At 30.3% G+C, this 15,043-nt stretch overlaps 1 protein-coding gene across 1 annotated transcript in view; it reads right to left on the reverse strand.

The window, feature by feature from the left end:
• LOC107450385 (long-chain-fatty-acid--CoA ligase 6) overlaps positions 1-15,043 on the reverse strand; it is a 70,575-nt gene that overhangs the window by 3,800 nt on the left and 51,732 nt on the right. The window contains exons 14-18 of the mRNA XM_043040038.2: positions 11,232-11,320; positions 9,365-9,481; positions 4,517-4,660; positions 2,849-2,950; positions 525-596 (exon numbers count right to left, since the gene is read on the reverse strand). Of these exons, the coding sequence (XP_042895972.1) occupies positions 525-596; positions 2,849-2,950; positions 4,517-4,660; positions 9,365-9,481; positions 11,232-11,320 (524 nt within the window). The remainder of the gene's footprint in view (positions 1-524; positions 597-2,848; positions 2,951-4,516; positions 4,661-9,364; positions 9,482-11,231; positions 11,321-15,043) is intronic.

A 15,043-nucleotide genomic window follows, 5' to 3' on the forward strand; every position in this document is an offset into this window, starting at 1 on the left:
TCGACGGAAACACCCATTTCGATTTAAACACATCTAGTTCCATGGATGGTTGACAGTGAACAGATGACTTGCTATTTGCGAACATTGTCCTCCTCACGTTGTTGCAACTCATATCACACACAATGGGGGCCAGTACACACTCTACTGCTAATAGCAACGCAAGAGCAAACATCCCACAATTGTGATCTTAATACAGCTCTCCCATCCTCTTACAAAACAGTGATGAATCAACTAGGGGCATACATTAATCGAATTCCATCACAGATAAAATTCTGGTGAGGGTGTAATGTAGTGTAGCTACCACTACAATTATTAAATTCCAATTCGCTAGTATATAAAACATGTTGACTCGATTCCATCTTAAAGTACCTTTAGATAAATGACTGTTGACATTATCGGTAGCCTATGCCCACAAGTGTGAGAAATGAACACTAATTTTCAATCTTTTTCTGACCCAACATTTTTTTTAGTATAATTTTAAATTCAAATGATGATTCTTTCGAATAATCAAAACACTTTCTTACCTGTTCAAATGATTTTAAGCCAGCTTTTTTACCCATATCTATAATGTCCTCTAAAATTAGTTTCTTTATTGACTGGAAAAAAGGAAAGAAAAAAAATTATAAATCAATTTGATTTAAAGTGCTTCACAAAGAAAAATGGAACCACATTATCATTTTTTATTTATTTATTTATTTGTGGAATTTTAACACGATGCCTACAAGGCTTGTGTTCTTTTCGCTTTTAACAAAACCATTATCTCCGTTATAACATCGTCTTGAAAAATTATAGTTTCTTGAATAAAGAAACATACATTTTTTATTATCTTTGTCATATAAAATAATTCAATATCCGTTATCAGAAATTTAATTTATTTTGCCTCGTTTTAATTTAAACTTACAGCAGAGCACTAATTAGAATTAAATGTTTGATAAATAGCACGTTTTAAGAAACTTTACTATTTTTTCGCATGATAAGCGGAAAATGATTGTCTGCAAAATCCTTTATAGGTCTTGTTTTGCTGCAATTCAAAGTTAAAAATTCTAATTGAAAGTTTATGTTATTACTTAGCCCTAGTTCTCAATCACTTTTTAAAAAAAAAGATTTTATAAGATTTCGCAGCGGTGTTAAAAGATTTGTCATTTCTAACAACAAGTTAGTCTGCCATATTTTAGTGTCCTGCTCGATTTGTGCAATTTCGTAAGCAAATTATGCATGATGTAGCAAATACAGCTAACTGAAAAGAGCGGCAATTATTTAAATTAGAACTTATCGTCACTAACGTTTGTGTGTCTATGTTTTACTGAGTTATTGAAAAGAAATAGTTAAAAAATTTGCAATTTTCGGAAAAATTGATATTAGTAAGTTAATAATTAATAAGTTAATTTTAGATTCATAAATTCTAAAACTAAGTTTATTTAACTAAATTGAAAAGTTAATTAACCCGTTTCATACAGTATTTTTTTATATTAAAGCAATACTAAAAGCAGCTTCAAGAAAAAAGTGATGTGATGTACGCGTTCAAACTAATTGAATATTTTCTATTGCTATTATAATTTTATTTCTCTTTAATTCTTTTTAAATCACACATAAATTATAGTGTGTAAATGCCTTTTAATTCTCCTAGAAAAATTCTGATTTCGATACAATAGTTCTACCGGTTAAAAATATATGATAATGAATATAATGCATTACAGCAATTACAACAATTTACAACCGTTCCATTCATTAAAGAATCTTCTTGTAACAAAATGCTTATATGAGCAAAAGTGTGACATTTTGATGTCTATCTTTTTCTCATAATGGTTTTGCAGAATTTTAATGTTGTGTAGAAATAGCTTATTTTAAACTTATTTTATCAATCATTATGTTTGAAATATGAAGTGCGAGTTTAATTAAAATATCTGTGACTTTAATCGTACATATGAAAAATAAAAATATGTCATTTATATTCAATATTTACTTACTATTTATAATAAAGCTTTAAAGAGATTTGGTAAATATTTGTGTCAAATATAAGTAAGTCGCTGTTGGAATCGAAGTCCAGCTCACAAAAAAGTCTAGAGTCGAAGCTGGAATTGGAGTCGAACATTTCAACTGCCTTCTCCACGGATCTTTACTATAAGACATATCATATCCTGTTTTTTTTTAATTATCGATAATCGTTGTGGATTATTCGTGCTAGATCAAGTGATAGAGCATACGCCTCCCAATGAAGTGACTCAGGTTCAAATCCCAGGGATGGCTTGTCGATGCGAATTCTGCACTCGGCTTACACCGACCATAGTGCTGACGTAAAATATCTTCAATGGTAGACAGATTATGGGTTAGAATCCTCTCGCCGTCAGGCTAACCGTGGGGGGTTTTCGTGGCTTTCCTGTGCATTCAACTGAAATGCAGGTTAGTTCCATTTCAAAATCCCAGTTTACCCCAATGCTTGATTCAGGAGTTGTCTTCCGGGTTGGGTTAAATGTTATAAGGCTGCAGAGTTGAACATTGGTAGTCGTAAATTCAGAATTGGGTTAGCTGCGCAACGCCGGTTGCAAAATAAAATATAAAAAATCATTATAGATTATAGTAAACAGTATTTAAACTCAATCAAGATTGTTAACTTATTATAAGAAGTTTGATATTTATTGGTCAGTTAAAGCAAAATTACAAAATTGTTTCAAGTTAACATACTGAAATTATAGTCATATTATCAAGATAACATAACGGAAGTACTTTTGAAACCATATAAAAATTATGATTTTGGGGGATTAAAAATGTTTATGAAACATGAAAAAAAATTTCTGTGTTGTGCCAGAATATATTGTCTATTGTCATTAGCAGTTTATTTCATACATACTTTGTTTTCGCAGATTTCTTTCCAACTTCCTTCAATTCCGTTTAGTTTGCACCAATTCATTATCACCTTTTGCTCTGGTACTACAATACCTACTAAACATGCCTGCAAAAGAACAATAAGATTTTAACATTTTCGTCCTTTGAAACTAATATATTCACTAATTTTTTTTAATTCACTAATCTAACCCTTTAACGTACACGTTTTTACGTTAGACTTTTTAGAGCTTTTAATGTATTTTGGTAAAAATCAAAATGAAAACAATAATAAATGTTGGGCTTATCATTTCAATTTTATTCTATTCAGTTTCACTCTCTATCCCATTTTTTTCACAAATAAACACATAATGAATAATAATAATTTTATGATAATAAATTTTTCGCAATAATTTTATAATAATGACGAAATCAAAATTTTTTTTTCATTATCTAATGAAACAAAACTGAAAAAAGTTATTTCTATATAAATTTGATGATTTCTGAAATGGAAAGGATTTCATTTGAAGATGGAAAGGGTTTATTTGGAGTTATCTGAATCATGTTTAGAGGTTCTCATATTCTCTAAATTTTATGTTAGATTTCCCTCTCAATCGTCTCAACCGATAGGTTGCTTTTAACAAAATGTTTACTTGGAGCATTTCAAAATAGGCAGTTTCATGTAAAACTCAGACATTAGTGAAATATTGTAGTTTTACAGATCAATCCTTACGCTATCGTACGTAATTATAAAATAACTGCGCATGCTCATTAACTGTTTTATTGCTTTTTTAATATTACTATTGCGCACATTGATAGTGGTCCTTATCATGATAGCAATCTTCAATTTAGTTGTCTGCAACTATTTAATAAAGTGTTACCATACTACCACACTAAAGCGCCACTACTTCTTAGTAAAGCACTTTTTTTATTTATTTATTTATTTGTGGAATTTTAACACGATGCCTACAAGGCTTGTGTTCTTTTCGCTTTTAACAAAACCATTATCTCCGTTATAACATCGTCTTGAAAAATTATAGTTTCTTGAATAAAGAAACATACATTTTTTATTATCTTTGTCATATAAAATAATTCAATATCCGTTATCAGAAATTTAATTTATTTTGCCTCGTTTTAATTTAAACTTACAGCAGAGCACTAATTAGAATTAAATGTTTGATAAATAGCACGTTTTAAGAAACTTTACTATTTTTTCGCATGATAAGCGGAAAATGATTGTCTGCAAAATCCTTTATAGGTCTTGTTTTGCTNTTCTACTACTACTACTAAAGTACTACTACTACTATAAAACTGCTGCTATTAAAGCGTACTACCACAAAAGAACTAATACTACAAAAGCGTACTACTAAGTTTAGGTGCGCATGCGCAGTTGCGTTATAACTAACGTAAAGAAGTGTATGGAATGATGCGTTAAGCTGTAAAATCTCTCCGTTTCGAATCCAATTTTCACAGTTAAAATAAAAGCAGCGTTATCATGTCAGTTTAAGCAAACAAAAATCCTCATTCAAACAAAAAATTTTTTAGGAGAATCAATCTCAGTTGCGTTAATTAGAACCAACTCTTAAGTGTGAGAGGTTACATTTAATGGTTTCATCCAATTGCTACAAAAAAAAATTGAAATATAGTGAATACCAGTTCTGAATTTTTGTTTAGGAAAATATTATTTTGGACTTACTTTTAAACTTTCACCATGAACGTATAGTTGAGCAACATATTGACTTGTTAAATATACATTTTCTATTTTTTCAGGGGCAATATATTCTCCTTGAGCCAATTTGAATATGTGTTTCTTTCTGTCTATGATTTTCAATGCTCCATTCTAAAACAAGAAAAGAATATGTTAGGACTAATTGTTATCGAAAATTTGTTTGTCAATCCTCACCTGATCGCCGCTTTTTTCGTCAAAAATACATACTCTGTGCTGTCTATTTTTTTTTTTTAAACAAATATGGAATCATTATAAATATTTTATAATATTCTAAAAATTACTTAAATGTTGCTTTTTTCTTAAAATGTTTCTTCTGCTTAGAAATGAACCATGAAAAAAAAAGAATCTTAAAAGAGCTTAAAAGAATTTAAAATTTGATTTCTCAGGAACTGTTAGACCGATTTCGCTCAATTTTCGTGTTTTCTCATGTAAAATTACATTCTGTAAAATGATTCAAAAAATTTTATACCTTACAATTCGAAAATGTTTCGACCGTTCTTAATTAAAATAATAAATAGTTACTTAAAGTTATTTTTTGCACAAAATTATCTTAGGATATACAAATTTTAAAATTGAGTGAAAAAGTTTTTTAATTCGTTAAAAGAATTCTCGAGCTATAGTGAAATACACAAAAAGTAAAATTAACATTAAGGGGTCTAAGCTTTGGAACGCTCTGATGACCAACTATCGGAACCATGTTTCCCAGATTGCGGCAACCCTATATTTTGGGGGTCAGAAATCCAAATCCGTGGAAAAAAAGGTATGTTTATTCAGAGAAAGTAAGTTTTTGTGTCTTATTTTGTAACTTAAATTATCGTCTGTACAAATTAATAAGCATATTTGAGGTCACCCCTTCAAGCCATTAAGATTGAGTCCTAGAACGTGAAAATCAGATCATTAAAAATCAATATTATTCAAGGGTAGTCCGTTTTTTTTCTTTTTTTGCACTGTACATCTAAAATATTGAGGATATTTCGATTTTTTTTCCTACTACCCTATTAAAAGTATACGCTTAACGGTGGGATAATTTCATAAAAATAAATGCTCCTGCAATAATTTACTTCGCATTTTATTCTTATTCTTAATTAAATATCTGCAAAATGTATCCTATTTTAACAGGAAGCAAATTTGAATTATTTCTTTAGATTCATTATTAGGCCATTAGTTTTCCTATTAACACTAATAATAATATGGTTATTATTGTCACTGTAAATTGCTTCCCGCTATCGTTATTCAAGGTTATTTACATCTTCTTGTGCAATTAAGGCAAAAATAGTTAATATTAAAGCAAAAACTAATTACTTACCTTATCCTTACACTAATTTTATTGAACGATACATCGTATGACATTGTCAAGGAATTGACAAATTAGGAGGGGGGGGGGATTATTTTAACTCTTTGACAGAGAATTTGTAATAAACATATTTTTCACATTTTTTCATTATTTTGTATTAATTTAGGACAAAATAAATGAAAAAATATTATATATAGCGTTTTAATAATTTACGGTTATGAAATACAGTATGAAACACCCGGGTCTTTTTCTGCGTTAAAGGTAAAATCTTCCGAACACGGCTCACTTCCAAACAAAAAAATTTTACAAATTTGCCCTTGTTTGCAGTTTTTTAATCTAAGATATTGTGGATTCATCATTAAAATGTCTTCGGATTCCAATTGTGTTTTATATTTTAGTGCAAATATAATTACGATAAACTAACAAATTTTTATTAAAATAACAGATAAACTCTGCTTTTAACCTCTTCCTTCTCGCTCCCGTGAAAATGACGGGGGGAGGTTTCGCCCTCTATTTCTCGCTCCCGTGATATTGACGGGCTGGAGTGTTCAATAGTAACGCGCCAATAAGAATAAAACTAATTCATTTCTTCTGTCCGGAAAACATTTTATTTCTCTTTACACACACCAGATGGCAGTACCAGGATATTTTTAAGGTAATTGTAGATCGTTAGTTTATTTTAAACTAGATGTCAGTACTAATCAAATACGTAATACAAATACGAAAGCCAAAAAGATAGTCACTTTTATGACCGTTTTCTTGAAAATTAACCGATTGTTAAGGGGTTAACAAAAAAAAACTTTGTTATTTTAACAAATAATCTGTATTAAATAGCCATATCAGCCTTGTAGTTGGTGCGAGACGAGAGCAAAATTTATTCGAACAGTCAACGCCGGAATTCGAACCCGGGTGTCATCAAAGGGAAACGTCCTTTGAGCCACGGCAGCTCCTGCGTTTGGTTATGAAGAAAAAAAATCTTCAACTTTCTTTATCTTAAAAGTCTTACTTCTTGAAATCACAAAGTGTTAAAATGTTTAAGACCCTATTATCCCACCCTTTAAAAAAATGTCTGGCAATTTTACTTACTGAAAAATTGTGTCTAAAGACAAATAATTATCAGGTAGAATATCGATTCAACAATGAAGTTGAATCTCAACTTTATTTATACGGTGTTCAAAATTATAAAGTAATTTCTTAAAGATTCGAACAATTATATAGAAAATTGATTTGAAAAAAAAATATAAAGTCATCTTGCGGTAAAAAAAAAACATGACAAAAACTAGAATTTGATTTTCCCGTTTTAATTCGTTTATGATTGGAGTGAAAAACAGGAAAAAAACTATTAGGTAAAAAACAGCTTTAAAGCTTTAATATACGAAGAAAGTCTGTAAAAGAAAAAAAAGAAAAAAAGAAAACAAAAATTTTCTGTAGCGCTTGAGTAATGATTAAAAACAAAAAAATCTGTGTTTACATTCAAGCAGTTTTTGTTCTTTTCTTTTTTCTTTTCTTTTTGTAAAAAAATGACTTATTTTTTACGGTTACTTTTTACAATGTTACATCCAATGTTACATCGAGTAATGAAGATTAGGAAGTACGAAATTGTTATTCAACTTCTTACTTTATTAACACTGCGACAAATTCGAATTCCAAATGAAGAGCTCTAATCAAAGAAAAAAAAATTTGTTTTGTTTTATACGCTGATATATCTTTTCAATAACTGAGTTTTCTTAAAGAAACTATAGATATTTAAAAACTATTGAATAAGAAAGTTAAAATATTGAATCATTGATTTAAGGTCTCCTTCTCCTTTTTGAATTGAAAAATTTTTTTTTTCCTTCTTTAAACAATCTGTGAATCATGAGCTACAAAGTGCTGCTATTAATTTCTAGCATTGATCCAAAATCTCCCGAAAAATATTATATCAATTACATACCCATTTAATATTTTTTTCGAAGTAACCAACTTGTTGCCATCTCCAAAACCCAATTATTTGCTAAAGGAACAAGGAAGTCGGAAATCATTAAGAAAAAACCCCAACATTAGAAATAAAGAGCGATCCAAACGATAACTTCAGAAGTTACAGAAACTTTTAAAATGCTCGTTCTCAACAGGAGTGTTGTGAGTAAAAAAAAAAGGAGTAAAGGAGCATTCTGAATTACTTTTATTTTAAAAATCGGATTTTCACCACTTAATAGTTTGAGGGCCTATCTTAAAATATGTTAATTAATTAATGCAAACGGAATCAGGACAAAACCTAATAGAAAACCCTACAAAAAAGAAGTCAGAAAAAATATATCAACATCAACACAAAACGTGCTAATCATGAAAATAATCGTGATCACTCGTGTAGTACTCCGTGTAAGCTTAGTGTTCAAAAAAGACTGTGGCAGAATTTAGACTTGCGGTGGGTCATGACTGTCTTGTGCACCACCTCCACCGCATTGTTATTTTTACGAGTCCGAATTGCCCACTCTGTAGGAAATTCAAAGTAATGGATAGAAAGCCCTTGATGGGATGTTCGGCTGTACATGGAGACTCCGAAGTGAACAGATATTGGAGTGCTAGGCATCTGCTAATGAGTCCTTGACTTTTTTCTCTTATCTATGTTCATTCTTCTTGTTAAGAGTTTGTCAATTTCTGCCTTTGGAAATTTAAAAATGAAAAAAGAATTAAAAAAAACTTATCATGAAAAAGCATACCTTTGCTCGACGGATTCGGATTCATGAACAAAAAAATATGGGGGGGGGGGGGACCGCAATGTGGAAGATCTAGATCCAAAGGTTGGTCCGGACATCGGAGGTCGAAAATACCTGAACGAATCAACCATGAACGAACTAAAAAATCATGTTTTATTATTTATTTATTTTTAAATGCTACGCAGGAGAGCGGAACGTTAAGGGCCGCCGGATTTGAAAATTGCATGCTAGAAAGGGGGTACTAGGGAACAACACAGGTTAGATTAAAGTTCTATAGCATTTGTATACGTCTCAAGAAATCTGCACCGCTTATAGCGCCATCTGTTGGTAACTTTTGCAATTAAATTTCTGAATTTCCACTTTAAATTTTTACAGTTTGTACAACACTTGCTTATCCCGACAGGCGAGTGGACACCTGAAAAACCTCACATTTTCTGCTAATCAAAAGATCTTTCCTCTTTGCCCTAAATGCCAACAAAACCAGGCATCTCCTGAGCACATCTTGAACTGTTTAGGGCTGGACTGGAACGACATTCATTCCTCTCCCATTCTGGTTTCGGATTTTCTTAATGTTAACGGATTTATTGATCTGGTCTGACCCCGTCAGACCAGATGGGAATTAGCAACAACAACAGTTTGTACATTAAACATAGCCATTTGTTTCATTCCTCCATCCTCTTTCTTTCTAGAATTTTTAATTTCAAGTTTGTTTGCTGATGGACATTTCGTACTTCGAGACATATTAAGTGGACACGTATAATTCACATAGTATGTCCTGGAGTAATTTAATCAGTCTTGGCATATACTAGTTTGTTCTGTACTTACTTCCATCCACATCCCGATGTCCCCTGTGTGTAACCATCCATCTTTGTCGATTGTATCAGCTGTTTTTACGGTATCTTTCAAATATCCCTGAAATACATTCAGTCCTCTGATGCACACCTAAACATTTGAAAAAGTAATAAGCATGGTTAATATCACATATATACAGGGTTATTCATAATTCTCTCAGCCTGTAAACGCCCTTTTTCCTTACTACAAGTGGCTTCAGTGGTACATGTTACTGCCATCTACCGGCAACTGCTTAAATTAAAACTTGAATACTTTCGGAATAATTTCATATGTTCTTTTTGCCATATTCGTCTTCGTTTTTTCACTTTAACGCTTCGAATTATGAATAACCCTGTATTTGTATTTTTCGTATCAGTCTTGTTAAAAGGTTGAGGGGAAAAATTAAGGAAACTGAGGTAAAAAATTAAATGACTATGAGGATTTGATTTGGCATCGAGTGTATATTCGTAATTTTCTTTTTTAATTCGAGGAAAGTTCATTTTTAAATAAATGAATACTAATGATTCTTAAAGAAAAAGATCATTATTTGTGTTTAGTCGAAATTTTTACTTAACAGCCTTTATATTAAGTATAACATTGAAACTATTAAAAAAAGTGGCAGGCCAAACTTTTTGCATTTTTTTCTTAAAAAAATAGTGCCATATTTCTTTTTATTGAATAATCTCAATTGAGAAATGCTTTTATTGATACTATTTCTCTTTATTGAGAAATGTCTTTTTAAGTATTAATAATAGAAACACACAAGTTGCCTCTTTTAATGAAATAAATTTCCAAAAAAGAACAAGTAGACTTGTAAAAGAAAAAATTTACATCGTAACTTTTTAAAGAAAATGTTGCAAAATAGCACAGATTCAATTTTTAAGGGGGGAAATGTACAAAATAGCGCAAACTGAGCTTTCTAAGACAAATTTACAAATTGACATAAATTAACTTTCCAAAGAAAAAAATCACAATTTAAAAGCTAAATTACAAGGTAGCACGGAATGACTTTTCGAATGAAAAGTTACTAAGTACCTCAAATTAACTTTTCATATAAAAGTTTTCTAAGTAGGTCATATTTACAGTTCAATTCATGTTTAACTTAAAACATTTCTTTTTGTTTATTTATTATTCCAGTAGAAGATTTCCCTTTAAATTTCCATATAATGTTACCGCGCAGTGCGTGAAACAAAACACGGACCACCCTGAATAATGAATGAGCATAATCGGTCGAATAGTTCCTGAGAAATCGAATTTCAAAATTTGACTTTTTTAAAATTCAATTCCTCAGGAACTATTCGACCGATTATGCTCAAAATTATATTTTTTCATATAAAATTGCATTCTTTAAAATGATGTAAAAAATTTTGTACCTTACAATTCAAAATTTTTCCGACTATTATTAAATAAAATAATGATAAATATGTACTAAAAGCTATTTTTTATGGAATTACATTTAAATAAATAAATTTTACAATCGTTTTCAAAAATTTCTAAATTTGTTAAGAAAAAAAAAATTCTCCAGATACGATGAAATTCGCAAAAAGTAAAACTAACATTAAAGGGTCCAAACTTTGGACAGCCTTCCTGACCAAACATATATGACCGTATTTTCTAGATGGTGACTACCCCCTATATTTTAGGGTTCAGAAACCTGAATCCGTCGAAAAAAAAAGGCATGTTTATTCAGAGAAAGTACGTTTTCATGAGATGATTCGATCTTTCAGGGGGTGGTCTAATTTTTCTTTTGCGCACTTTTCTTTTTTACACTTATCGCCTTTAAATTTTTAATAGATGGACAGCTCTCTCGTTAGATCAGTCCAAACAAAAACTACGTAATAAGTCAGAATATTATACTTACTTCACCTTGTCCATTGATAGCATAGTATTCCATTTCAGAAACATCAACGAGTTTTATGTGGTTACATGGTAACGGTGGTCCCACATGTCCTGAAATAAATAAATAAAAATATTAGAATAACCACTCCTATATGTCATATATTCACACATTCTTAACTTCAGACATTCGCTCACGGTTCTAGGGGATGCTAATAAATTTGAGTAATACAACTTTAAATTATGTATACTGACAATGGACAGTAAAATATAAAGATTATCCTTAGTCTTTAGCTTCCAGTTAGCGAAATCTATAAATTCCCAACATAATGTGCGTAGTCTTTGCATTTTAATTTGCTGCTAAAGGAGAGGCTATCAATAATTAATCGTTTACTGTTTGTGATGCATTTTGAGCATTCTTCCACCCCAAAATGCACTACGATCTGCAAGATATTATAAAATATAAATTTTTTTAAATGATTTACTAAACCAGTTGAACCTTCTTTTACTAAGCTCATTAATTATATAAATTCCTTTATCATCATCATCTTTATTTTTATTATTATAGTATCCCGCAAGTAAAATTTACGCGAACTTGGAGAATCGAAGTATTTCTCTGGTGAATACGCTGCGCAGTTCTTACGTACGTGAGTTTATGTTACATAAGATTTCACACTCTTGCGTAATGTCCCAGTAGAATCTGCGCGAAATCAGAGAATCGAAGTAGTTCTGTGGTAACTACGCTGCACAGTTCTTATGTAGAGTGTATATTACGCAAGATTTCACACTCTCGCGTTGTATCTCGCATGTAAGATCTACGCGAAATCAGAGAATCGAAGTAGTTCTGTTGTAACTACGCTGCGCAGTTCTTATGTAGAGTGTATATTACGCAAGATTTCACACTCTCGCGTTGTATCTGTGGAAATAAGTAGTTTCCATTTATAAACTTTAGTGTTTGAGTTTATTTTTTCAGATTCGTTTCCAGGAAGGAAGTGAAGGGAATTCAAGAAACAAGCATTCAATCAATGTGACGTACGAAATCGTTATCTATAAAAGAACGAACAATTTCTTCTTTCATGCCGGTGGAGAGGGATGAGCCGCCAACTCATCTTTTGAGTCTTTGGCCGATTGTATGATGATCCGATATTTATATTTGTATATTCAATTAGAATTTTAGATTTAAGTTAACCATTGAAAGTAATAATAAATGTGTTCCAGTTTATTTGTGTACGTCATGATTTTTAGCAAACTCTGCTTTGNATTTATTAAGCTTTATTGATTTATTAAGCATATTTATTAAGCTTTATTGTATCTCGCATGTAAGATCTACGCGAAATCAGAGAATCGAAGTAGTTCTGCGGTAACTACGCTGCGCAGTTCTTATGTAGAGTGTATATTACGCAAGATTTCACACTCTCTCGTTGTATCTCGCATGTAAGATCTACGCGAAATCAGAGAATCGAAGTAGTTCTGTGGTAACTACGCTGCGCAGTTCTTACGTACGTGAGTGCATGTTACGTAAGATTTCACACTCTCGCGTTGTATCCCGTAAGTAAGATCTACGCAAAATCAGAGAATCGAAGTAGTTATGTGGTAAGTAAACTGCGCAGGTTTTACCTACCTAAGTGTACCTAATGTTACGTGAAAGTAAGAAATCTCTCTCGTTACATTTTTTAACTTTGCCCAGTGGTTCCGAACTTTCAACATGCTTGCACATATTTTTGAGTAATTTTACTACAGCTCCTGAATTCCAATAAATGATTATCAGATGATGATAAATTACATTCCATTTTAAAATTAATGCCTATTATTTCTTTTACTGTTTTTTATTTATATTTCTTAAATACCATATTAATATGTCTTTTTTTAACGATATCTCATTTAACAAAAATTATAAGGAAGTCGTTATTGTTCATTGTTGTTCAGGCATGAAAGAAATGGAAATCGTATTCGTGTTTCACCTGTGATTCGTTCTAAAAAATTTATAGATTCTTAATTTAAGTAAATTAAGCGCAATAGGGAAATTTGAACGGGAAATAAAACATGAAACTAAACAAATGTATTCCGTGCATTAAATAATTCAAAGAGAAATATTCTGAATAATTTCTTGTATTCTTCCCATCATTAGATTTTAAGCTGGTATATCACGATTTTACGAAGATAATAATGTAAATATATCAATCAATTTTAAAATAAAATTCATTCGTGAAATAAAGAAGTAAGCTGTGCCTAAAAGATTCTTTTGTAAATTATATAATGTGTATTAATTATTTTTCAAGCATTATTTAAAATACCAACATGAAAATAGTGTTTATGAGAAGTCAAATACCAAGTATTTGTCAATTATTTTATGCGAAGTGTTTCCGAATTTTAAGCACTAATTCTTATAAGCAGGGACCTTATTATAGCACAGACCTAGGATCCTGGGCACAGTACCTGAAGAGGCACTAAACGCTTATTATTACACTCAGAGGAAAAGCGTGTTCCACACTACCAGAATAACAATGAAATATGATTTTATAAAATAAAATAAAATTTGGCAAATGTAGTAAAATTTTGTAATTTTAATTGTAATGCAATTTTATTGTAATTTTTATCATGATACCTTAGAGCATGGCATAATAATCATTCATTCGGTAAAATTTACTTTTCAATTTTGTAATTCTTTCTAAATGTGTGGTAATTAGAACTAGAACTTTGAAAACAAGAATTTCCGATAAACCTTTTCCATATGAACGAAAAAAATTATCAAATGCATAATTTAAATACTGTATATGGTTATTAATAATGTAATACTTATTAATAAAAATATTTTTTAAACTTTCTCCTCCGACTGATCAATATGTGATATTTATACTTTTACTCTTTGTAACATATTATTAGATTGATTTATTATTAATTTTTTAATGAAAAAAAATCTTTCTGTTTCGATGCTTATAATAGATTTATATGAATGTAATTAGAATTTGAAGTTCTAACATATTTTCAAAAATTACTGCTGTTCCATGCAGATTCATAATTTCTTTATTGTAGAAAGAGTTAAATTTTAAAACTTAGAGAAGTTTTGTGACATTTTGGAATTTTTTTAAAATATGCGACTTTTTTAATTGAGATTCTTGATTTTAAAAACGGCCCATTTACAAAGGTAGCACTAAACCAAAGTTAAGGCTCTGGACGTAAGTTTACTATAGTCGACCCCAGCTTGCAAGAGGTGAGGATCATTATAAAGAAGAATATCGCGGGCCGAGAGATTATTGTACCAAGTTCGCAAATACGATGTTTTGGGAAAATTTCAGATTTTTCTTTAAATAGTTTTGGAGTTATTCTGACTTAAATCAAGATCTATAACGAAACTTTTGCTTCAAAGATGTTATAAAACTTTTAACATATTGAAAAAGGTTTAAATAGTTCAATAGCCTTTTAAAGTAGTCCTTTTAAAAATTTGTTTCTTAACATATTACAATTTGTAGACTTGAACACTTTTTAAAATATGAAAATTGATGTAAACATTAAGAAGACATGAAATTTTGAAAATAAGTTAAAGTTTTGTTTAGATGCATTTATTTAAGTTATAGTAACTTTACAAATATTTCTTCAAAGAATTTACCATTTTTATAGAACGACAAAAATTTGTCACAAAGTAAGGTAACCAAAAATTTAAGTTTAATTTTCTATGATCATGAATTGTGTAAGAACAAAATAGTATCTTTTTAGACTTTCTAACTCCAAACATTTGAGTTTATTGATCTATAGCTTTATTAAGTATAGTTTGATGAGTCTGAGTATCTTTGTATCACATTGTAATAAAATTTTAAATCACAAAATGATGGTGGGATA

Source organism: Parasteatoda tepidariorum, chromosome 4, assembly GCF_043381705.1.
Source record: "Parasteatoda tepidariorum isolate YZ-2023 chromosome 4, CAS_Ptep_4.0, whole genome shotgun sequence".
NCBI lineage: Eukaryota > Metazoa > Arthropoda > Arachnida > Araneae > Theridiidae > Parasteatoda > Parasteatoda tepidariorum.